Source organism: Neofelis nebulosa, chromosome 15 (genome assembly GCF_028018385.1).
Source record: "Neofelis nebulosa isolate mNeoNeb1 chromosome 15, mNeoNeb1.pri, whole genome shotgun sequence".
Classification (NCBI taxonomy): Eukaryota; Metazoa; Chordata; class Mammalia; order Carnivora; family Felidae; genus Neofelis; species Neofelis nebulosa.
Window position 1 is genome coordinate 14,375,780 of NC_080796.1, and position 23,454 is coordinate 14,399,233.

Below are 23,454 nucleotides of genomic sequence, written 5' to 3' on the forward strand. Positions count from 1 at the left end.
TTTTTTTTTAATGTTTATTTATTTGAGTGTGTTGGGGGGGGGGGGGCAGACAGAGAGAGGGAGACACAGAATCTGAAGCAGGCTCCAGGCTCTGAGATGTCAGCACAGAGCCTGACTCAGGGCTCAAACTCAGGAACCACAAGATCTTACCTGAGCCAAAGTCGGATACTCAACTGACTGAGCCACCCAGGTGCCCCTATTTATTTTTAAATTGACAGCTGATTCTAAAAATTGTATGGAACTATGAAAATCAGAGAATAGCCACAACTTTGCAAAACACGAACAAACTTAGAGGACTTCTTTTACTTAATTCCAAGATTTACTATAAAGCTATGGTAACTAAGACAATGTTCCGGCATGAAGATGGGAAAAGACCAATGATACAGAATAATAGAGTCTAAACCAGACTCACAAATATATGGTTAAGGTCAACTGATTGTCAACAAATGTGCCAAGGTAATTCCATGGGGAGAGGGCAATCTTTTAACAAATGGTGGTGTAACAAATGGATTGCCACATACACAAAAAGTGAACCTTGATCCTTACCTCACACCATATAAAAAATTAATTCAAAATGGACCAAAGACCAAAATCTAAGAACTAAAACTATAGAAGTTCTAGGAAAAAATAAAATAAAATAAAGGATTAAATCTTACTGACCTTGGGTTTGGCAAAGAGTTCTTAAATGTGATCAACACTAATATTTCACAATATGTACCACAAGCAAAATACATACCACTTCTTGGTCTTTTCACAATGGATGACTTCCTTGGAAGATTTAATCCTTTAACACTGATCACTTGTTCAATGCCCACAGTACTTGGACTTTCCTTCAATCTTATAGCATCTGAAGCCATATTCAGTTCAAGTCTAGGGCAATAATTCCTATGCCAAATGCTATTAACATTAGATGACTTCTGGCATGTTTTGTCATTCCAACTATGACTTCTTGATTGGGCAGGCTGAAATAGTAAAAAGGAAAAGGGTTACTTGAAGAAGGAAAATAGCCAAATCATTTCCCTTATCAACATAAATTATAAGTAAATAATTAACTTATTCTTTTGAATAGTTTTTGAGGAAACTATCTGTTTTTTTTTCTTAATATTTATTTTTGAGAGAGTGAGAGAGAGAGAGACAGTGTGAGTGGGGGAGGGACAGAGAAAGAGGGAGACACAGAATCCAAAGCGGGCTCCAGACTCTGAGCTATCAGCAGAGCCCGATGTGGGGCTTGAACCCATGAGCCGTGAGATCATGACCTGAGCCAAAGCCAGACACTTAACCAACTGAGCCACCCAGGCACCCTGAGGAAGTATCTGTTCTTTAATAACATTTTCTATTTTGATGAACTACACTTTTCCATTAAATGTGTCTTGTATTCCTGGGTCTGCTTCTCGTAATGAAACTCAAGTGACCTTGTTAGCTCATTTCTAAGAAAAAGTGAATCTTCCTAAGATGAACAGTGCAAGAAATGAAAATGCACTTGAACAAATTGAACAAATGTAGCCAGAAAAAAAAGTACTTTCTTTTAAATTTATTTTTTAGAAACATTTTACTTATTTTTATTTTAGAGAGAAAGAGCATGTGGGTGTGTGTGCAAGAGTCAGGGAAGGAGAGGGAGAGAGAATCTTAAGTAGGTTCCATGCTCAGTGCAGAGCCTGACACAGGACTCGATCCCAAGACCCTGGGATCATGACCTGAGCTGAAATCAAGAGTTGGATGGTTAACAGACGGAGCCACCCAGGCGCTCCAAAAAAAAGTACTTTTAAAATTCCAGTATTATTTCAAAAAATAGTAACTAGTTTAACAAGCATCTGGTAATAAGCCTCTGAATAGTCATTTACACACCCTTTACAAAGCACCTGAAAGTTAAAACCATAAAACAGTGTATTTAAAGTAATCAACCATCCCACCTCTAGAAAATGGTTGAATTCAAACCAAAACAATCTAATTTATAAAACTCTAGTTTCTATTAGACCCATACTTGGTACCGTCTTCAGTGGACAATCTGGAGAAACAGAAAGCTACTTTGGTCTACACGGAGTCTTGCATAAAACTTTCTCTGACAAAGAGTTTACTGACAGTAAGTGCTGGTAAGTAGTCATTCTTAATGCTAATATAAGTTATTCACAATGGCATCATGGATATATTAAGAGGATATCAATAAAACTCTAATAGAGAGGCAAAGGGAAAAATTAACAAAGGCATAAAAAATGTTGGTACTCAGGGCATGAATTCCAGTCAACAAAAATCCCACCTAACTTGGAATGAATCTAAGCTCTCAAAGAATGGATAAAAATAAATAAAACAAGGTGACATTATTCAGGATACGCTTTGAGAATTAACAAGGAAGGTAATTTGGAATAAATGAGGAAATGGTTATAAAAAACAGCTTAATTGTAACGGCTCATGGCAATAGATCCCATTGACAGTTTTAATGAAAAAGACAACACGCAAGTAGAAAACCAGACTGGGAAGACTAAATTTTAAATAAAAAGGATTAATTCGCTTGTACAGTTAAGGATTCCTACAGAAATTTCTCTATAAAGGGATGGACATCTTAGTGAGCCATAATACTCTCATTAATGACTGGATAGATTCGATACAGCCAAATATTATAGAGTTTCTGAGACAAAGAAACAACTTAAGAATCATTCCTGATAAGGGGCGCCTGGGTGGCTCAGTCGGTTAAGCGGCCGACTTAGGCTAGGGTCATCACTTCGCGGTCCGTGAGTTCAAGCCCCGCGTCAGGTTCTGTGCTGACAGCTCAGAGCCTGGAGCCTGTTTCAGATTCTGTGTCTCCCTCTCTCTGACCCTCCCCCATTCATGCTCTGTCTCTCTCTGTCTCAAAAATAAATAAACGTTAAAAAAAAAAAAAATTAAAAAAAAAAACATTCCTGATGAAATTATAATATCAATAATTCAAATGTGTAAAGATAGCAAAGTATACACTTTTCAGTCCCCTTCTTTTGATTATTATCCCCCAGAACAAAACACAAACTCCATCTGCAGTAAAATTAGGAGATATCTGTGTCGATCAAACAAGAGTATAGACAGAGGAATTTTAAGAACTCAGCAGAAGAGAGATCAAGCCCAAGTGTCTGCAGAAAATACCAAAGAGAAGTCAACTTCACCTGCACACACATGAGAAAAGCTCAGGAATTGAAGGCACCAGTTACCACACAGGCTTTACATGGGGCAGGGCTAAGAAAAGGAAGATTATTTGACCCTTGGGCCTTTATCTTCCAAGTGACCAGTCAACTCACACCTACCTGCCTTCAGAACCAGAGCAACTGTTCAGCTGAAACCCAGAAACAGAAGGCACTTCAGAAGGTGGGAAGATCCATTTATCTAAAGACAGATATCAAATGAAAGGCTCACCCCAACTCACTTTCCCTAACCTGCTCTTAAAATGCAAACTGCCATGGGGGCACCTGGGTGGCTCAGTTGGTTAAGCGTCTGACTTCAGCTCAGGTCATGATCTCGCAGTTCGGGAGTTCGAGCCCCATGTCGGGTTGTGCTGACAGCTCGGAGCCTGGAACCTGCTTCAGATTCTATGTCTCCCTCTCTCTCTGCCCTTCCCCCGCTCATGCTCTGTCTCTCGCTCTCAAAATTAAACATTAAAAAAAATGCAAACTGCCACGTTTCCATGTGCAAGTAGAAATTGTAGGATCCCTTTTTGGAAAAATGGAACTGTGCAGAGAAAACATGCTGACATTTGGGACTTCACAAAATCAAGCCAGCTTGTTGGCAACCAGATCACCCAAGGGTAAAGCCCAAAACTGTAGGCCCCACTTGTTCACACAAATCTTCTCGAGCTTCTCAGTGCCTCTCTCAAATAGGAACAAATAGACAAGAAGCTTCAGATGTTTGAATAAAAGTCTCCACTATGAAAGAGAAAAGGCCAAAACAAGTAGAAAAAAAAAACCAAAAACAATTCAGAGCAGAAAATGCAGACAACAGCAGAAAATGTGTAGGAAATTATAATTGGTATTCTCAGAGAAAGATCCGTGAAACAGAATCTTTAACAGGCCACATGTGGCCACTGGCTACTACACTGGATAGTACAAAGTTGGAAGACAAACGTTTCCCAGAAAAAAACAAAGGACAAAGACATGAATAAGAAAAACTAGAGGACTAAGAAATAACATCTAATTAATAAAGAGGTTCTAGGAAAACAGAAAAGAGGAAGGTTTACATGATTTGAGATGATCAACATAAGGTTCTTTCCTAGTATCATTAGGGATTTGTGTCCTCCTGGTAGGCTTGGTTTATTTCAGCTGACAGTAATGATTTCTTTTCAATGCTCAACTGGTCGCCAGTTTATCAGCAGCCACCTTCTCCAGGTTCACCTCTTTTTCTTTCTCAAGGCCCTCTGCTTCCTTCACATGGAACACTAGGACATTCTTGGGCCATCCATAATGAACTGCTTACTACCCTCTTCCACTCATGCTTCAACCTGGAGTCACTCATCATCTTGAAAATCCCCACTGACATTTGCAAACCCAGGACACGTTTCTCCACAAGGAGACAGCAAAGCTTGGCCTGGGATCATAACTCCCCAATTATTTAAATGTGTGATCTGGGCAACTTCCCTAACCTCCCTCTTGTTGTTTCTTCATTTGTAAAATGGGAATAATAATATTGACCTCACAGGCTTGTTGAAGAGTAAATGAGTCACTATGCATACGGTTATTAGAATAGTATTTAGAACATAGTAATGCCCCGTAAATATTTGCTACTATTATTATGAAGAATTCTCTCCAGTGGAGTTAGGTGCATGGTCTTTTTATTTTTTTTTCATGGAGCCTAGAATACATCTCTACTACAGAACTTACTATTTCTATTGATATAACCACGTCTCCCTCCCCTAAGGAATGAGCACCAGAGAGGAAGAATTAGATTTTATTTTTGTTTATATTCCAGAACACTAGCTAACCTATGCTAATTACAGTGCTTAATAAATGCTAAGTCAGGAACTGAATTAGTGAGCAAGGGTGGGAAGACCCGGATTAGACCAGAAGCTTTGTGAAAGAAGAAACTATCCTTCAGGAGGACAACTTAAAAGCAAAAGGACTTAGCAATGAAAGAGCAGCCGAAGTTTATTTCCAAGTGTTCTAGTCTGAGAATGAAAGAGATCATGTAGTTGATATTCATTCCTTCCATAAACATGGTAAAAATAATATAGCAGTGAAGTTCTTAATGTCCTGCCTTTATGAAAATTGCATTCTGCTGGGAAGACTCACAAAATCAAGTATTGAGATGTAATTTATGTAGTGAAAAGTGCTAAAAAAGAAAAAGGAGAAATGTTATTAAGGAAAGCTGATAAGGAATGAAGAGTTGTTGTTTTTGTTTTTTTTAATTTTTTCGTGTTTATTTTTGAGAGAGAGACAGAGCGTGAGTGGAGGAGGGGCAGAGAGAGAGGGAGACACAGAATCTGAAGCAGGCTCCAGGTTCTGAGATATAAGCACAGAGTCCAACGCAGGGCTCGAACTCACAAACCACAAGATCATGACCTGAGTCAAAGTTGGACGCTTAACTGACTAGTCACGCAGGCACCCCAAAGAGTTTGTTCTTGACTGTGGATGGATTTAAGGTTCTAGGAAAACATTTACGTAGAAATCCAAGAAACATTCAGAATTACGTGGCTGGTACTAGACTGGAGATAGGGTTAAAGATGTGCGAGGTTTCTGCATGAGTAAGTAAAGCCATCTGAACTTATTTTAGGAATAGATATGAACAGAAAAGAGAACAGTCAGAGAAAGGAGAGAATGGTTGGTGGGGGGGGGTTGTCAGAAGGGATATACACAACTGGGAAAAAGTAGAAGAAAACATGGAGGGGCTCAAGGACAGAGCTCAGAGGCACTCAATATTTGCTCAACGAGCAAAAAAACCAGCTTTTCCTTCTAATGGTAGCATTTCTAGGTTTGAATCTTCAAAATGCCAAAGGCCAAAGGCAAATGGAATGGGATGGAATGGGATGGGATGGAATGGGATGGAATGGGATGGAATGGGATGGAATGGGATGGAATGGGATGAGAAGAGAGGCTTGTAGACACAAAAGAAATGTTCACATCTAAAGGTCTGGTAATATATCATGTGATTGCTTTTTAACTTAAGGAAATTAACCAATATACCTATGTTCTAAGACAGACAATTTCTCTAGCATCAAGTTGTTTTAAACCCACATTGTGCAAACAGCTGGGATACAGCAATCCTTAGAAGATGTTTATTACATGAAGATTTGCCTTTAGTCACAGTTCCTAAGACATAACTAAAACATGCTCTCTAAAAGTGAAGTCACTTAAAAAAAAAAGCTCATTAAGATGTTACCGTAGCAATGTCTGGATTGTAGTTATCGATCTGTTCAAAAGTATTTATATCTTTATTTCCAAGTGCTATTTGAAGAGCTATGGAATCATCAAAATACCTAGGTTGGTAAGATTAAGGAAAAATGCTTTCATTAACAACCAAATGAGTGTAACTACGATAGAAAAGTGTTTCCTATCATTGCAGAAAATGCTCAGGTTTAGGGCTCCAGCAGATCCTGACTTTCTACCTTCAGCATTCCTGAAACCACAGGTGTCGTTCACTAGTGTCTACTTGTCACTAGTAGATCACATATGTGACCCAGGGCTCTGAACCACACTGAGTGTATGTAGCCCGGGTTAGGAGCAGGGCACACGGCGTGCACATGTGCCCAGGATGGCCCTCCTAATAAATCGAGCTTGTTTGCCGAGAAATGCCGCCCTTGCCATGGGTACCTTAAGTGACTGACTCGGTACATGTTTCTGTCAAGTCAACCCAAGTAATTAGCAAGTTATAAACAAAAAGCTGCTCTAAATTTTCACCAGCATGGTATTTAAAATTAACAAAAGATAGGCTTCACTATAAAAAAGAAAGCAGAAAACAATTTACAGGCTTTTTACTGAATGTTTCACTAAAAATATCTCCATAAAAATAAGAAAGAAATACAAAATTCTATTCTGGTTCAGAAAGGATACTGCCCAGCGTAGCTCAGTGTTTCAGGATCAATGTCGTCTTCATATGCATTCAGAGGGATGAGTTTCCTTTTGATGGGATCAAAAACTAGCTGATAAAGAAAGGTATTGTTGGCCCGAATAAATCCTTTGATGTAATCTTCTGGTACCGTTATATTCATCTTAAGATAGTGTCCAATTTTCTTGATGACCTAATAATGGATGTAAAAATATTTACTGGTTATCTACAAATACAGAATAGGGAATGTATCATCTCCAAGACCAACTGGTTCACATTACAGGAGGCTGAGGCGAGACAGAAAATCAACTAATTTTATCTACGTTAAAAACCTCTACCAGAAAACACAATCATGTTGCAGTACTAAAAATTGTCTCTATGACAGTATCTTCTTTGATTTTTCTGTTAACCCAAAGAATGAACAATTCAGTTACAACGTCAAGTTTATATTCCCATGTGTGATGTTAAGACACATTCCTCACCCTCAAAGCCCCTTTTATCTAAAAAAGCAAAACAACACACAAAACCTGAGAATTAAAAATGGAGTCATCATCGCATCACACTCACAGGTGAAGAGCCAGAGAGTGAGAATCAGTGGCCTGGGAGTCACAGGCTACTTAGTGCCCACGGCTCCAATCCCAGCTCTACTACCAACTCCTGATGAGAATTGCCCAAGGCGGGTGGCGGAAATTAGCTTAACATATACTTATTTTTTAAGGTAAAGCTATCTGGGAAATGACAGAGTGGTGATGGAGGAGTCTCAGTTTTCCAGAGGATACCCTGCACATGATATTGCATCAGATTGTATGAGGATGTAGATGTGAGAACTCAGCTGTCTCCTATCAAGCCATGTTAGAGATTTACATAAATGTGCAGTTCCTGTCATTTTCATGTTTTTAGAGGACACGGCTATTTTTCTTTACAATATGCTATATATGTTGAGAGTGGGAGCAAGAGCGAGAATCCCAAAGAGGCTTTGCACTGTCAGCACAGAGCCCGATGTGGGGCTTGATCTTACAAACCATGAGATCATGACCTGAGCTGCAATTAAGAGTTGGACACTTAACTGACTGAGCCTCCCAGGTGCCCCATGAATTTATTATTGTTAATTTAAAATTAATAGACATTTTAGTTTTGTTTGAATGTCATTCAGTAAATATCAATAGCTATAACCCATTAAACAAAAATTATTGCCACGAAGAGCTTTTTTTTTTTTTTTTTTTTTAATTTTTTTTTTCAACATTTTTTATTTATTTTTGGGACAGAGAGAGACAGAGCATGAACGGGGGAGGGGCAGAGAGAGAGGGAGACACAGAATCGGAAACAGGCTCCAGGCTCCGAGCCATCAGCCCAGAGCCTGACGCGGGGCTCGAACTCACGGACCGCGAGATCGTGACCTGGCTGAAGTCGGATGCTTAACCGACTGCGCCACCCAGGCGCCCCCACGAAGAGCTTTTAAGAGTGTAAGTGGTGGGGCACCTGGGTGGCTCAATCAGTTGAGTGTCAGCTCTTGACTTTGGCTCAGGTCATGATCTCAGTTTGTGAGTTTGAGCTTCACATCTGGCTCTGTGCTGCTAGCACGCAAAGTCTTGGGGATTTTCTCTTTATGCCTCTCCCCTGCTTGTGTGCTCTGTTCTCTGTCAAAATAAATAAATAAACTTAAAAAAATTAAAAAAAACAAACAAAAAAAAGAGCATAAGTGGACCAAAAAGTTTGAGAACCACTTACAACAGACAATAGGACAGAAACTGAAAGATAATTTTAACATTAATTTTATCTAGAACACTTTACCCTTAAGTCACTTTATATAAGTCTTCATTTAAAAAATTTATCAATTGCTTAAAACAGGTCCATCAGTTGCCAAAAACAAAATTCTAGTGTTTTAGTCATTTTTTCCTTTCAATGACATAACATGGGCTGTTGACAGGATAGAATATTTAAAATTCATATTCTGAGGGGTGTATCTATGATGGAAGAAATGGTTTGGAAACTGAATATGGCACTTGGTGAATCACTCCCACCTTTACAATATCCGGATTATTGGCTAGTCTGAGCACTTTGCAGGCCTTTGCTAACCCGATCCCACGCAGTGAGGAGAGGTAGTCACAGCCTGAAAGTATGCACATATACCGGAACTTCTCCTCGGTGAACATGTCCCCAAGCTGCCTGCACATTCCCAGCCGAGCCTGGTCAATTTCTAGTCCATTTCCAAACTGGTCCATTTTTAAAATCACCTTCAAAAGGAAGGGAAATTGTTAAATACCTAAGTACCTGTAAGGGTCATTTTAATGTTTCGTGATCTAACCCATTGTAATATTCCTAAGAATTCTTTCTTGTTATTTAGCATCACATTGAGAAGAGAGATAGGCCAGGTAATCACTGTGCAATTTGTAAATAAATTAAACTGAAACATACACTATGTCTAGATAGGGTCCTGCACCAGGACTCCCTTGCCCTGACTCTGGTAGAAAGAGTGTCTCTTACCCCCTACTGACATTCAGAGTTGTCATGGCAATCAAATAACAATCCATACAGAAATCCTTTCTCTTAGAGTAATATATGTTCATTGTAGAGAATTTGGAAAACAAGGAAATTCAGGAAGAAGGAAACCAAAGTTGCCTGACACCTCTCACTTGTCACTGTTACCCAACATTAACCCTTCAACAGATCCTTCTAGTCATCTATAAAATATGTAGATAATATGAATAACATTGGCAGTAACAAAAATGAGATCATCTTATAGTTTTGTATCTTAATCCTCCCTTACTATGTCATGATAAAATTTTCCATTCAACAGTTTTATACATAATTCTAAGTAACTGCAAAACATCCTGTTAGGTAAGTTATTTACCTCACCTAGTTGAAAAAAAATAAAGCATATAAATTATTACCAAAATTAAGAATAGCAAGTCTACACTCTACTGAAGAATTCGGATAAAACAAAACCTTTTAACCGTAAGAGCTTACTCTGAAAAAGTGTCAAGATTACACAAATGTCAAGCAGCAAAACCCTGCATTTTAAATAAAATAATTATTAACATTGTAAAGTAGATATTAACTGTAGGTATTAAGTAAAATAAAGTGATGATTCCTGGAAAAGAAAAACCTTAGTGCCTTGATTTACACCATTGCCAACTGCACAGAAAACAGTATGTAGTAGTAAAGTACCTTTTTACAGCCAAAAGCGAGGAGATCAGAGTCCTCTGTGATTATGGCTTGTACAATACCAGCTTTGTTAAGATAGGCCAGCTGCGCGTCTGCTTCGTATGGAGCCACAAGACAATCTACTCCCTGGGACCGGGCAGCCTGCCAGAGAGGATCATGGTCAATCTCCAGGATGGCATCTGGAGAGCACTGAACAATTTCCTGTTTTACTACCAGCCTCGACATGCACATGCTGATAATTGTTTTCAGAAATCATTTCCTTTGAAGTGTTTCTACTTTTAGTCCTAGCAAATATTGAACTAATCATATAGCCACAAAGAATTTAAAAAATTCTTTTTTAAAAAAATCACTTTATAAATTTGGAGAAAATAGCTGTACATTCAGAGGGAGAAAAAAAAAAAATAGAAGCCAGAAAACTTTAATTATTTCAAGTTGTAGAAAGCTTGCATCTTCAGAATGGCTATGCTCCAAAAGCATATAAGACATTTGTTTGGAGTTCTGGATGTATTTTCCCTTATGAAAATATATTTTCTTTTCACACTACAAAAGTCTACCTGACACTGTCTTGATAAAACTACAGAATTTAATCACTATATTTATTTTCCTATTTGTTTACCAAGCAGTTTGAACAGAGGCCTGAAGGAGGGTAAGTGAGGGCTGGGACTTTGGGCCATTGAAGTAGGTCTATGGTTGTTAAGATGCTTTTAAGCAGAAGCTGATTGAGGAAGACTAGGGTCGGAGAGTTCCGGAGTCAGTGAGGCTGGTTCTACAGACCTGACGGCCTACAGAAGTGAAGGTTATACATGTTGAAGACTACAGGGCAGTGGGGTGAGACTGATGCTCCAGGAATTAACACTTCCGTCTCTACGGAACAAGGTGCCCATGGAGCTCATTAAGTCACTTATCTAAAAAGGGAGAGTGTCTCTTAGTCCTTAGGATTTCTCCCCCTGGAGACTGGTAGACTCTTCTCTGTCAAAAGATCCTGCTTCCTCTTCCTGAGACCTGCCACTTCCTTGAGGTTAGACCGAAAGTAATTTCCGTCCCTTCATTTTCTTGCTCTCCCATCAGTATACAACTCATAACTAGCTTCGATGAAGTTGGCCATTTGTTCTCTTTGGCTTCATTTCCTATTGGGCTTACTTTAATGACTTTGTGGGCCATCACATGTGTGATATTGATGGAACGGGTAAAACATTCTCTGGCTTCTGAAACCTTCCCCTCACGAAGAAGCTGCTTTCCCTTAAGAAGATTGGCTTGTCGTCTTCTGCAAGGGGAAAAAAAAATATTAAGAGGCTGACTTCAAGAAATTCAAGAAATTTTCCTAGGGGAAAAAAAAAAAAACTTTGACTCATTGGACAGTGTGTACCAGGTGCTTGAGAACATTAATCTGGATCTTTTGGGCTTCGAGTCAAAAAGAACACAGGTGATTTATCATGTACGCACACACAAGCATATCCTCAGACTTCTTTACATCACGCTTTATGTCAAAGGAAAATGCAGTAATTAAGACACTTAAGAAAATATGAATCAAGGGTTTTATACCATCAAAACTTTTAAGTATAAAGCGTGCACCTTTATGGAATATAAAGAACTTGAGAAATACTGTTTCTGAGCTTTTCTGTGGAATCTACTAGACAACAAATTTCAGAAAAACCAAAATAACATCTGCATAAAAACCGTCAATAATAATCAAGTATGTAGTAATTTGTAGAATACTAAATACAGGTTAAACGGAGACAGTGATAACACACGTTCTAACAATATGGAACCACTATTTTTAAATGGGAAGAAAGCATATGCAAAAGGAGAAAGAAATTTTAACCGTTTTCAATAATCATATTGGTAGGGGTATCAGTATTTTATTCTGAATCTATTCTTGAGTATAATAAAATATGTGCATTTATTTTGGGATAGAACAAAGGAGTAATTATAAGATACTCCAACTTCGTCATCCCTTTACCCTTGAAAATAAGGATTCTAGGTATGAAGAAAGGAGGTGAAGATACACTGCAGAAGAGGTAAAAACCCTGAGTCCTGAGTTTGACTTGGAAGAATCAGTCTGAACTTATGAGGTTTTTATCTTTAGGTAAATGTGCGCATACATATACAAATTCCCTAGTTCCACAGACTGGGCTCCATGGAGGAAGAGACTTGTAGGAAAGGATTTTAAGCGCCCCCTCTCACTGCTACAGTGGCACAGAAAAAGCTGATCTTACAAAGACAAAAAGAATATGCAGGACAGAGACAGGCAGCTGAGACATGTTTTTAGCCATTCTTGAGCTTAGCAAGAGAAAATTAGTAAGTATCTGCAATTAGAATTAAGACCTGGTGGGCAACACCTGGGTAGGATGTGGTTTGGACTAGTCTCTCAGCCGCTCTGGTTTAGGTCTGTCATTAATCCTTTCAGAACTAACCTAGAATGAACTAACTTCTATCGAGAGTATATTTGGTAAACTGTACATTGTTTGTAATAGAACGTGGGCTCACACAGTTTGTTATTCCTTTATAAACAGTCTTTATAAAGTTCTGGCTTTAAGAATCAGAACCCTCCAGCGTGAAACTGATTTGACTCTGTATGTGAATCAGAGCCCTCCAAGTACAGCTAGGTTCCAAAACCTAGGTCTGAAAAACTCTCTCTAACCTATCTAGGCTGAGAGAGAGCACAGCCAGGACAGCAGCACCCTAACAGATGGCTCCCTCAGCGAGGCTTACTTCTGTCTGGGTGTGATTCACACTAGCTCTGACAACTAAGCCCAGGGGTCTTTCCTATACAACACAAGGACTCTGGGACCTAGAAACACAGATGGGAGGGGGTGTGTGGGGGGGGGGGGAGGGACAATGAGAGCAGATGAATATGGGGAGGATACCTGTTTTATTAAAATACAGAAGTTCTTTCTGAGGCCTGTTGTTAGAAACTTACTAGAATATGTGAAGTTACACATGAATGATAAAATTTCTGGGTTAACTATTAAGGGAAATAGAAGACATTACTTTTCAACTAGAAACAAGAGACAATCAAGGTAGAAAAAACAATCCAGAAGTCAAGCAAGGCAGGGGTTAACCTCCCCCCCCCCCAAAAAAGAGAGAGATGGACAAATATAAAATACCAAGTAAGAGAAACAATGTATTAAAATATATTAGTAATTAATGGTCAATGTGAAAAGAATAAACTCTCCATTTAAAAGATTTTCAGGGGCACTTAGGTGGCTTAGCCGGTTGAGTAGTCTGACTCATGGTTTCAGCTCAGGTCATGATGTCACAGTTTCAGGAGTTTGAGCCCTGCCATTTGGCTCTGTGCTGGCAGCGTGGAGCCTGCTTGGAATTCTCTCTCTCTGCCCCTTCCCTGCTCGTGCTCTGTCTCCCTCAAAATAGATAAATAAACTTAAAAAAAAATTTTTTTTTCAAAAAATGGCAAAAATTGACAGAATGGATAAAAAAACAAAAACAAAACATAGTAATGTGTTCTTTGTAAGAGACAAACCTTAAAACCAATGAAGTAGTAAGCTGTAGGTAAACAAATAAAAAAAGACAGTGGGAATACAGAAGGAAAAGTTATGGCTACGGTTATAATCGGACAGAAGACTTTAGAACAAAAAAGCAAAACTAGGGACTAAGAGTCACTAGTAAAACAGTTACCACAAGAATGTAACTAATTCTAAACTTGAATGCAACCAATAAAATAGCTTCAAAATAAAACAAAAATGATCAGAACTATAAGGTAATTGACAATTCCACTACCCCCACCCCCCCACGACCAAAACCAAACAAAACAGCAAAGATAGATTTGAGCACCATAATCAATAAGCTTGACTTACTGGACAACCAATCTTCCTCTTAATAACTGAAAATACATATTCCTTTCTAGCACACATGAAACATTTCAAGAAATTTGTTGAAGTACTAGGCTATGAAGCAAGCCTCAATAAATTAAAATTCAAGAAAATTGGTATAGACTATAGCATCAGACCTTAATGCAATTAGAGTGAATAGAGAATCAGCTTACTCTCTTCTAGACTTTTCCACTTCCTTTTTAGAAGGTAAAGTACATCCATCAAATACAAGAATAGGCTTGATCCCATGAGAGAGTAACATATTTACAAATTTCATACAAAATCCTACATACCTATGAAAATAAAGAAAAAAAATTTTAGGTGCATTGCGTATTATAAAGTAATACTCTTTAAAACCAGAGGAGATGGATTATGAACAGGGAAGTTTTTTTCTTTCTTTTCTTTTTTTAAAGCAAAATGTTTTCACAGGACATGGAAACTCTAATTTAGGCTTCAGGGTTCAAATCCTGCCTTGGATCCTAACGGGCTATGTGACAGCTGATGAGTTACTGACATTCTCATCTATAGATTAAAAGGCTTTGACATCCCTTCCAGTTCTGATATTTTGTGGTTCCAAATCTTGCCTTTTTCCCATTTTTTTTTTTTTTGCTTTGAAAAATTTCAAATCTACTGAAAAGTTGAAAGAATAGTACAGTAAATACCTGATCCCTTCAACCATACCATTATCACACCCAAGAAATTTAACAGCAACAAAATATCATCTCACATACAGTCTGTACTAAACTTTGTCCAACTGTCTCAACAGCTCTTATAACCAGTGTGTTCTGGTGAAGATTTAACAACCAGTTTGGCGAGAGGAGGCGCCTGTTCCGTAGCATCTGTCCATTTCCCTGACATGAATGTATTACAACGGTGGCTAAACTACCAATGCGGGGTCACGGAATGCTGAACTGGGAGAAGACGGTGGCGCACTGTGAACTTGGATGAGTTGGCTGCAGCACAGCATTGCTACATCCTACCCTGCAACGGTCCAGGATCCAAACAAGGATCAGGTATTGCATTTAGTGCTCTATTCTGGCAAAGCAATTAACTGGACAAAAAGAGCTACATCACAACTTCCCTCATTTATAAACAAAAGGATATTTAATATAAGTCTCAGTCTTGACTGGCAAAGAGTTAATACAAGGTGCAGACTTACTTATCAGTAGGTTCACCTTTGGCTAGTTTTTCAGCACAAGCAATAGCTCCTTTGTGAAGCCAGCAATATGTATCCACAGCTACTACCTGTCCTTTATACTTCCTCACGTGGATTGGTTCAGAAGCTTCTTTGATAAATTGCAGTAATCCTTGTATCCCCATTGTGCCAAGTTAACTGCATGATACGAGGGGAGAAAGAGAAAACAGCAATATTCAAAGCAAAACATATTTATCCAAAAGGTTTAGAAAAATAAGAGATCAGAAATTGATATAGCGACTGTTATTGCTTATTTGAGAATCACCTCTTTCATACTCAATTGGGCTCCTCCCTGCCAACAATTTCCATAATCTAGAATACTTTCGCTAATCGCTAACACTAACTCTAATGTCACTTGATAGTTCCTTAACATTTATTCTTTCCAAAGTGCTTTCTCACTTGGAATCATCAAGTATGTTTCAAGCTGTTAACACACTACTAGGCACACAGAAAGTGCTAAAAGAGCATGAGTCTCTCTCTCTCTCTCCAAAAAGGCATTGCTAAAAGCCACAAAACTGTGCATGCTAACGCATCACACTGCCTCTACACAAGCATGTTAAGAGCCCGCATGCACATCAGCGTAGGAGTGGAAACTCCAAACAGAAGGAAAGTAGACATTTCAGCTGAGAAAATAAACAGAATTACAGAAGTAAATTGGTGCATTTTTAGGGCTTAAATTCGCTGCCATCAGAATGTCTTATTCCAAGCAACCAACATTCTGTTAATAAGCAGCAATGGTGCCCAGCGACAACTCCATCAGACTCTCTGAAAGTTACTCCAAAGAAATGTGAAAGTGTGCTTGCTGTGCAAAATACTGATTTCAGACGAATGCTTCTTTCGCTTCCTACCCCGTCCCGCCCAGAAAGAAGCCCCTAAGTCCTTTCTATACAGAAATTCTGGACAAGGAGGGGGATTATTTGCACCCACCCCTACCCAGTCAAAAATCCACACATGCCTTTTGACTCCCCCCAAACTTAAAGCCTCACCAATAACATAAAGTCAGTTAACATATATTTCATATGTTACATGTGTTATATACTGTATTCTTATAGTCAGCTAGAGAGACGAAAATGTTAAGAAAACCATAAGCCACACTTACAGTACTGACGAGGGAGTGTGGGGCAAGCTGAGGGCTAAGTACAGGCTATTAGCACCCGCCCCACCCCCGCCAGGTGGAATATGTGTGATATTCCTCAGACCTCCTGGCTACCCAAGAACAAAGGAAAGGGGTGTAAGTGCTTGCCATGGTGATGTGGGAAACTAAGGCAAATGAAAAATTAAATTCCCTTACTGCTTACAGATCATTGACAAGTCCTGGGAACAGTAAAGGAGCTCAGCTGCCTTGATGATGACAAAAGGTAATCTTAGCTTAACATTACCCCAACCTGGAGGACACTGTCAGTTTACTTTAGCATAAAAATTCCTTGGGAAACGTCCTTCATCTCAACTCCCCCAAGATATATGCTGGCAATCATACTCCAAGCTTATGACCTCCCCTGACATGCATCTGAAGGGTCCCAGGTTTTACTAATCCCAGGTATTACTGCAGTAATTAATGGCATTTTCCTAACAGCAGCTCAAAGTCCTGGTAACCTTGCTTCCAAAGTTCCTTAGAGACCTACCCTATCCTTAACCCTCTCCCAACCTGAGGGGATATAATCAGTTACCCCCAAAGTTACCCCAGTGCAGCTCTTCCTGCCCATGGGTCCTGTCCCTGTGCTTCAATAAAATCATCTTTTTGTACCAAAGACTTCTTCAAGAATTCTTTCTTGGCCATCAGCTCTGGACCACCACACCATCACCCAGGAACTTCACCAGTACTGTACTGTATCGAAAAAAATCTGTTTGTCGTGGACCCTCACAGTTCAATCCCCTGTTGTTCAAGGGTCAGCCGGCCTACCCACCCCCCCACTCCCACTCCTCATGATAAAAACTGAAAGCAATGAGGCTGAACAGCTGCTTGGTGTTTCCTAACATCAACCTCTCCCACCAAACTACGTTTGGAAGGAAAGGAAGAAAGCACAGGGTGGCAAGTCAGCCTCACCTTGATGCTGTATCAAAACTCGGATGCTCTAGTTCAGCAGCGCATTCACCAGCTGCGGAGCCAGGTGGGGGGATTCCGACGTTTAAATCCAGGTAATCTGGCTGCAGGTGCTCCTCAAGCCGCAGTTTGAGAAAAACAATCAGCCTCCCCCACCTCTCAGACAATGCCTCTAAAAAGAGTTTTCTTCCACTTTGAGGAAAACTGACGTAACACACATTCTGTGAAGCTGATGTCTCTTCTAAGCTGGGTAAATACGCTCGCATAAACGTTTCCTCTGGAGCGTGGTGGGAATGGCCGGGGGCCGCTGCGCAGGCATCATCTCAGGGCGCCCGCCAGCGGCACGCCAGCTACAACACCGGCGACCTCGCCGCCCCACTCCTGTTCACAGGCTGTGCACAAGCGGCCCGCAAGCCCATTCCAGAGAACACGCTTCCTTTCGCCTGCACGACATCAAGAAGACAGTTCACTTTCCACATATAAACGCCAGGGGAGACTGCTAGGTCGGCGGCAGCCCTGCAGGAGTCCCGCACGCAGGAGCCTGCGCTCGCGGACCCTCCCTGCCCTCCCGAAGGGCAGCCCCGGGCCGGCCTGCACCGCGATATGTAGCCCGCTCCGCTCCCTCTCCGGGCAGGGCTCTCCCCGTCCGCCCCAAGGGAGCCGTGAATGGGCTCCGAAACCCACCCCCGACGCGCCCAACTCACCCTGGGCCAGCTCGCCCGAGGCAGGCGGCTCGGAACACAGAGGGCCAGATGGCAGCCGGGCACCAAAGACTTTTCAATTTGCGCGGGAGAGCCCGAGGCCCCGCCCCAGCGGAAGTGACGCCAGAACGCCCCTCCGCGATGCCGGCGCCGCTTCTCTTGGCCTCCACTTCCGGGACGTGAGCCTCGCTCCTCGTGGAAGCGATGGCGGCCCCGACCCTGAGGCCCCGCGACCCCGCGACTCCGCGACCCCGGCCGCCGCCTCCCGCCTGCATACTGTGCTGCCTTCCGATGGCGCGGGTGGAGCTGGAGCAGCTGAACCACGAGAAACAGTCCCCGGAAGTTGGTAATTTTCATTCGCCGGCGCTGCTGGGAGTTGTAGTTCTCTGCTGATTGCGGCCTGAGGTCGGGTCTGCTAAGGTTTAAAGAGCGCCATCGCGTGTTTGTGTGGAGTTTTTTAAACCTGAAAAAGATCCTGCTGCAAATTAGTCTCCCTTAATTTCTGTGGTGTGCTGTAAATCCCGAGGCTCTTCAGAGACAGATGCGCGGTGGGCTCCAGGGAAACAAGATGCCTCTTGAGTTATATTTTTTGGACCCTTCCTGTAGACTTTGGGTTGGGGGGGGGGTGGTGGGGAGAGCGGTTAGTAAACAATGTCACTAGGAAGTGACAAAGAGTTGCTTCTTGACCACACTCAGCCCAGACTGCTATGAGCCCTCCTCTCTACTGGGTCCCTTCCTCGGCCCATAAAGACTTGAACAAAACACTAACACAGTTTCTAACAGTTCAAGGCCACATCCCTAGGATTTACTGCTGGTTCCAGCCCACATCTGATAGTAGGATCTCTGTCTCCCAGGGTCTGTAGGAGCCTAACTTCTACAAGGCTGGTAACAGTCCCAGGTGACTCACTTACTCTCCCGTCCTGGGTTTTGTCATTTTTCACCTCCCGGACTCTACTGAGCCCTCATTCACCCCTCCCTGTTCCCTCACTCTGTCTTCATTTTATTTTTTTTTTTAAGTGTGTTTGTTTGTTTGTTTAGAGTGCAAGCAGGGGAGGGGCAGAGTGACAGGGAGAGAGAGAATACTAAGCCGACTCCGAGCTGTCAGCACACATTACCACGTGGGCCTCTCACCAACTGTAAGATCATGACCTGAGCAGAAATCAAAAGTCCCCTGCTTAACTGACTGAGCCACCTAGGCGACTCCCTCATTCTCTCTTTAAAACAGCCCTCCCCTTGCACCACCTCAACACAAATCAAAGTTAAAAGCTGGACTGTATCCTGCTGCAATAGCATAATGCTGATTAAAACTGTCCTTACCACTTTATCTGGTGTCCAGCTTTGTTCATCTTTGACCTAAGTCAGGGGCGGGAGGGAATCTTTATTGCCAAATAATCATGGAAATGAGCCTTATGGTTTGCAGAACTTAAAGACAGTTTGGACTCTGGTAATCACTTGGGTGAGGCTTCCTATCCTCATAACACTCTAGACCTTGTGTCTGTCCTCTTCTCTTAGAGCTACTGTGGTAAAAAATTGGGAAAGAACCTTAGACCAGACCACGAAGTGTGTTCTGGATCCAGGGATGGGGAGGAATGATAATTCCTGCTCAATTTAAAGAGCTGATGGGAAAGAATTAAGCACGTTTAACAAAATGCTCCCCATTTGATGAGCTTCTCTACATGGTTCCCTCCTTCTTTTAAGGTCTTTCCATGATCAATTTAACATCAATCATGCCAACATTCTCCCTTAGAAACTGCTGAAACGGTGCCACTTTTGGGTTATGTGCTCAGGGCTGCTTCCTTCCCCGGTCTGGTCTTTAGAGCTGAGGCTAGGAGAGGAGGTCAGAAAAGTTAGCTTTCCTTGTGCTTCCAACAGAGATGGGTAGACTTCATCCTGGACCAGCGTGGAGCTGACTGTAGGGGAAGCTGGGGGTCAGTTCCAAACTGCAATAGGGTAGAGAGGAACTTAAGGGTGGGTGGGGTGTGTTTGTAGAGAAACGTTCTAACAGTCACTGGACTATCGAGTTGTAGTAACTGCTTCATACATCAGATCCAGCCAAGAATATACCACATATGGGTCCCTTCCTGACACCCAAGCATCAGAAAGGTGCCCATTCCAGCCACGCTGAATCCATCATGAAGCGAACATAGAAGATGGCTGCACTGTAAACAGCTCATACCTTTACTGCTAATTTGACTCCTTAGTGTCAGACTGGATTCTTGGCTGCAGCGTTTGAATTGGCCACAGCATGTGAAGGCTGAAACTAAAAAAGAAAACATGAATTTGAAAATGATTTCATTGAACAGGATGTTTTTAACTTTTTGAAGGGATAAAACCATTTGAATCAATCCATGTGGTAATGTGCCCGAGGTGTGCCTGTCATCCTAATGGTAGCGGAACACAAAGAAATGGTCTCTGTCCTCAAGCAACTTAGGATCTAGTTATGCAGACAAAACATGTATTCATGAAAAAGTTGAGGAACAAACCATGATGGTGTGTTATTAAAATCTGCAGTGAATGGTACAGCCCATAAGTTCTCAGCTGAAGACTCTGCTGAATGCCACCGGCTTTCTGAAATTTTCCCTGACGTGCACCCAGACACCCTGTGATGACCACTTTGCCCCGATGCTTTTCATACTCTCTATTTTATGGACTTTGCCCCTAGATTTAGCAAGTAATAATAATATAGACCCAGTGAAATTTGAATTTCAAACAAACATAGGAGACATTTTTAGTTATGTCTACTGCGATATTTGGGACATAGACTAGAAAATCCATATTTATCTGAAATTCAAATTTAACTTGGTATTCTCTATTTTTATCTGGAAACCTAATTTTCATATGCCTGGTGTTTTGCACTGGTATTGATAAAAAAAAAAAAAGTCTGAATTTATGGACTAATAAATGAATGTCCTAGCTACAGCACTATGCATTCTAGATTTTCTGGGAAGCTCTGATTTTTAACCTTTTTTTTCCTTTCTTTCTTTCTTTCTTTCTTTCTTTCTTTCTTTCTTTCTTTCTTCCCCCTTTTTTTTCTTTAAGTAGGGTCCATGTCCAACATGGGGTTGAACTCATGACCCTGAGATCAAGAGTCACATGCTCTGCCAACTAAGCCAGCCAGAGCCCCTGCAGCTCTGATTTTTAATTTGTTGAAAGGTCATGCATTCTGATTTTTATTTTAGAAAATACTACCTCTGTTGTTACGGAGCAGTGTTTTCTAAAATGAGGAACAGGGGTGATTGTTAGGGGCCCCTCTGGGATGTCCCCCTACCCTTGCCTGGTTTAAGGTAGGCTTGCTACAGCCACAGCAGACTGGCACCCCCACCCCCACCACTCATAGAAAAGTGAGCGCTTTCCAGGAAAAGATGTGGGAACAGGGGTTCTTTTTGTTGGCAGCACAGGAGGCTTTTTCTCAGCACCAAATTTCCATCCAAGCCATGGAGACACGGAACTGAAAATGACCTGAGGTGCTGGGAAAGTCAGCATCCTTTGTCATAGAGTTGTGGGGACTGCATTTTCATTTCGGTCCTCGGTTGAACTCAATATGAATGTGTGAAAAAGGATGCTTAGAGTATAAGGGTGAAGACGATGGTGGTGATTGTTGTAAAGACATGGGACACAGTGCTCCTCTCTCTGGTCATTAACAGCTCTAGTTTTTTGACCGATGGGATGGTTTTTAAGTGTTCATTTTGGTAGCTCAGTTCGATTGATTTTTATTTACATTTCTTTGTTTTTACATTTTTTAATGATTTCAAGTGAATGACATGCTTTCCTTGTATTTTTAGTTGCTTCTATTATGGCAAGTGACACTTATAATTTGAAATAAATTTAAGTTGAAAATGAGTCAGTTTAAAGAAAACGTAGTTAAGTAAATAATGGGACAGGTGTTTCTCTCTCGCGGCAAATATGAGTAAGTGGAGTTTCCCAAACAGTCATTTATTTCTCCCAGCCTCAGAATAACCCTTTTGCCATTGTCCCATTTCTCAGCTCCCCTTATGGTAAAATGTCTTGACAGGATTGTCTGGGGTGGGGGGATAAAAAAAAGAATTGTCTGTTCTTGCTTTCTCAAATTCTTCCGTTCACTATTGTGTATTGTTTTTAATTCATATATAAATACAGAAATGCTAAGCCAGTGATCCCAAGATGAACACAACATATTACCCTCACTCAGCCCTCCCTGAAGACCCTTGTTCCCCCTTTCCACTTGCAAATACCTCTTTTCTTCTCAAAGTTAACTATGATCTGTCTTCTAACTGCATACATTAGTTTTGTCTTCTTTGTAAAGTTTATGGAACTGGAACCATGTAGTTTTTATTCTTTAACACTTGGCCTCTTTTACCTAACATCATGACACTCATCCATATTGTTGAGAGAACCTATATTCTTTCTTTTTCATTTTTATGTGTAATTCAGTTACATATATGTACAATTAATTCATTCTGTCATTGATGGATATCTGAGTTGTTTCTAGGTTTGGGCTATTTATAATGCTCCTACGAACATTCTTGTGACTTGGTGTGTGACTTCAATTCCCACTAGTCTTGCACTTGCTCACTCTATTTCAGCCCCACCAGGGTCCTTACCATTCCTTGAACAACTACTACCTTTGCTCTTGCTTATTTTATTTATCTATCTATGTATCTATGTATCTATCTATCTATCTATCTATCTATCATCATCTATCTATCTTTCATTTGAGTGTAGTTGACACACAACATAGTAATTCAATTGCTTACTTTATTTTAGCTACAGTAGAATCCTTGCCATTCCTTAAACATTCCAGGTACATGCCCACCTCTAGGTCTTTGGCCTTCCTCCTAGAATGCTCTTCCTCTAGATATTCACATGACTTACTCCATCACTTTTCTTAGGCCTTTGCTGATAGACTTCCTCTCAGTAAGCATTCTCTAACCATGCTACCTACATTAAAATTAAATTCCTGTCCCTACCTTGGGACACTCAGTTTTTTCCCCCTGATTTATTTTCCTCCATGTTACTTATTGTAGTTTGACATATTTGTGCATTTTAGTTGTCTATTGACTGTCTTCAACCCCACTATAATGAAATCTCTACAGGGGTAGAGATTTTTTTTTTCTTCTATAACACGGCTTGACATGTAGACTCCCAGTAAATACCAGTTGAATAAATGAGAGAGTAAATATTAAAATTAACTACCAGTCGGAATCTAAAGTAGTCACTGACATTTTTAGAACTTTGAATAATGTAGCTATTTTCAAAGCTGTTTATTTTATTTTATTTTATTTTATTTTTTTACCGTTTATTTTTGAGACAGAGAGAGACAGAGCATGAATGGGGGAGGGTCAGAGAGAGGGAGACACAGAATCCGATTAGTCTCCACTCCAAGCTCTGAGCGGTCAGCACAGAGCCCGACGCGGGGCTCGAACTCACGGACCGCGAGATCATGACCTGAGCCGAAGTCGGCTGCCCAACCGACTGAGCCATGCAGGCGCCCCTCAAAGCTGTTTTACAGTCAAATTGAACAATCAAAAAGTTATCAACACAAGTATT

General features: G+C 40.8%; 1 protein-coding gene across 3 annotated transcripts in view; it reads right to left on the minus strand.

Annotated features, from left to right (window-relative positions):
- Positions 1-18,413, minus strand: part of EXO1 (exonuclease 1) — a 37,916-nt gene extending 19,503 nt beyond the window's left edge. The window contains exons 1-10 of one of the 3 annotated variants that reach the window (XM_058700473.1): positions 17,932-18,410; positions 17,231-17,670; positions 15,151-15,324; positions 14,165-14,284; positions 11,302-11,425; positions 10,165-10,302; positions 9,018-9,230; positions 7,002-7,189; positions 6,331-6,427; positions 737-962 (exon numbers count right to left, since the gene is read on the minus strand). In XM_058700473.1, the coding sequence (XP_058556456.1) occupies positions 737-962; positions 6,331-6,427; positions 7,002-7,189; positions 9,018-9,230; positions 10,165-10,302; positions 11,302-11,425; positions 14,165-14,284; positions 15,151-15,311 (1,267 nt within the window). In that variant the 5' untranslated portion in view covers positions 15,312-15,324; positions 17,231-17,670; positions 17,932-18,410. Of the gene's footprint in view, positions 1-736; positions 963-6,330; positions 6,428-7,001; positions 7,190-9,017; positions 9,231-10,164; positions 10,303-11,301; positions 11,426-14,164; positions 14,285-15,150; positions 15,325-17,230; positions 17,671-17,931 lie in introns of those variants that run through there. The other 2 variants (XM_058700475.1, XM_058700474.1) reach the window with 2 other exon arrangements.
- Between the last annotated feature and the right edge of the window lie 5,041 nt (positions 18,414-23,454).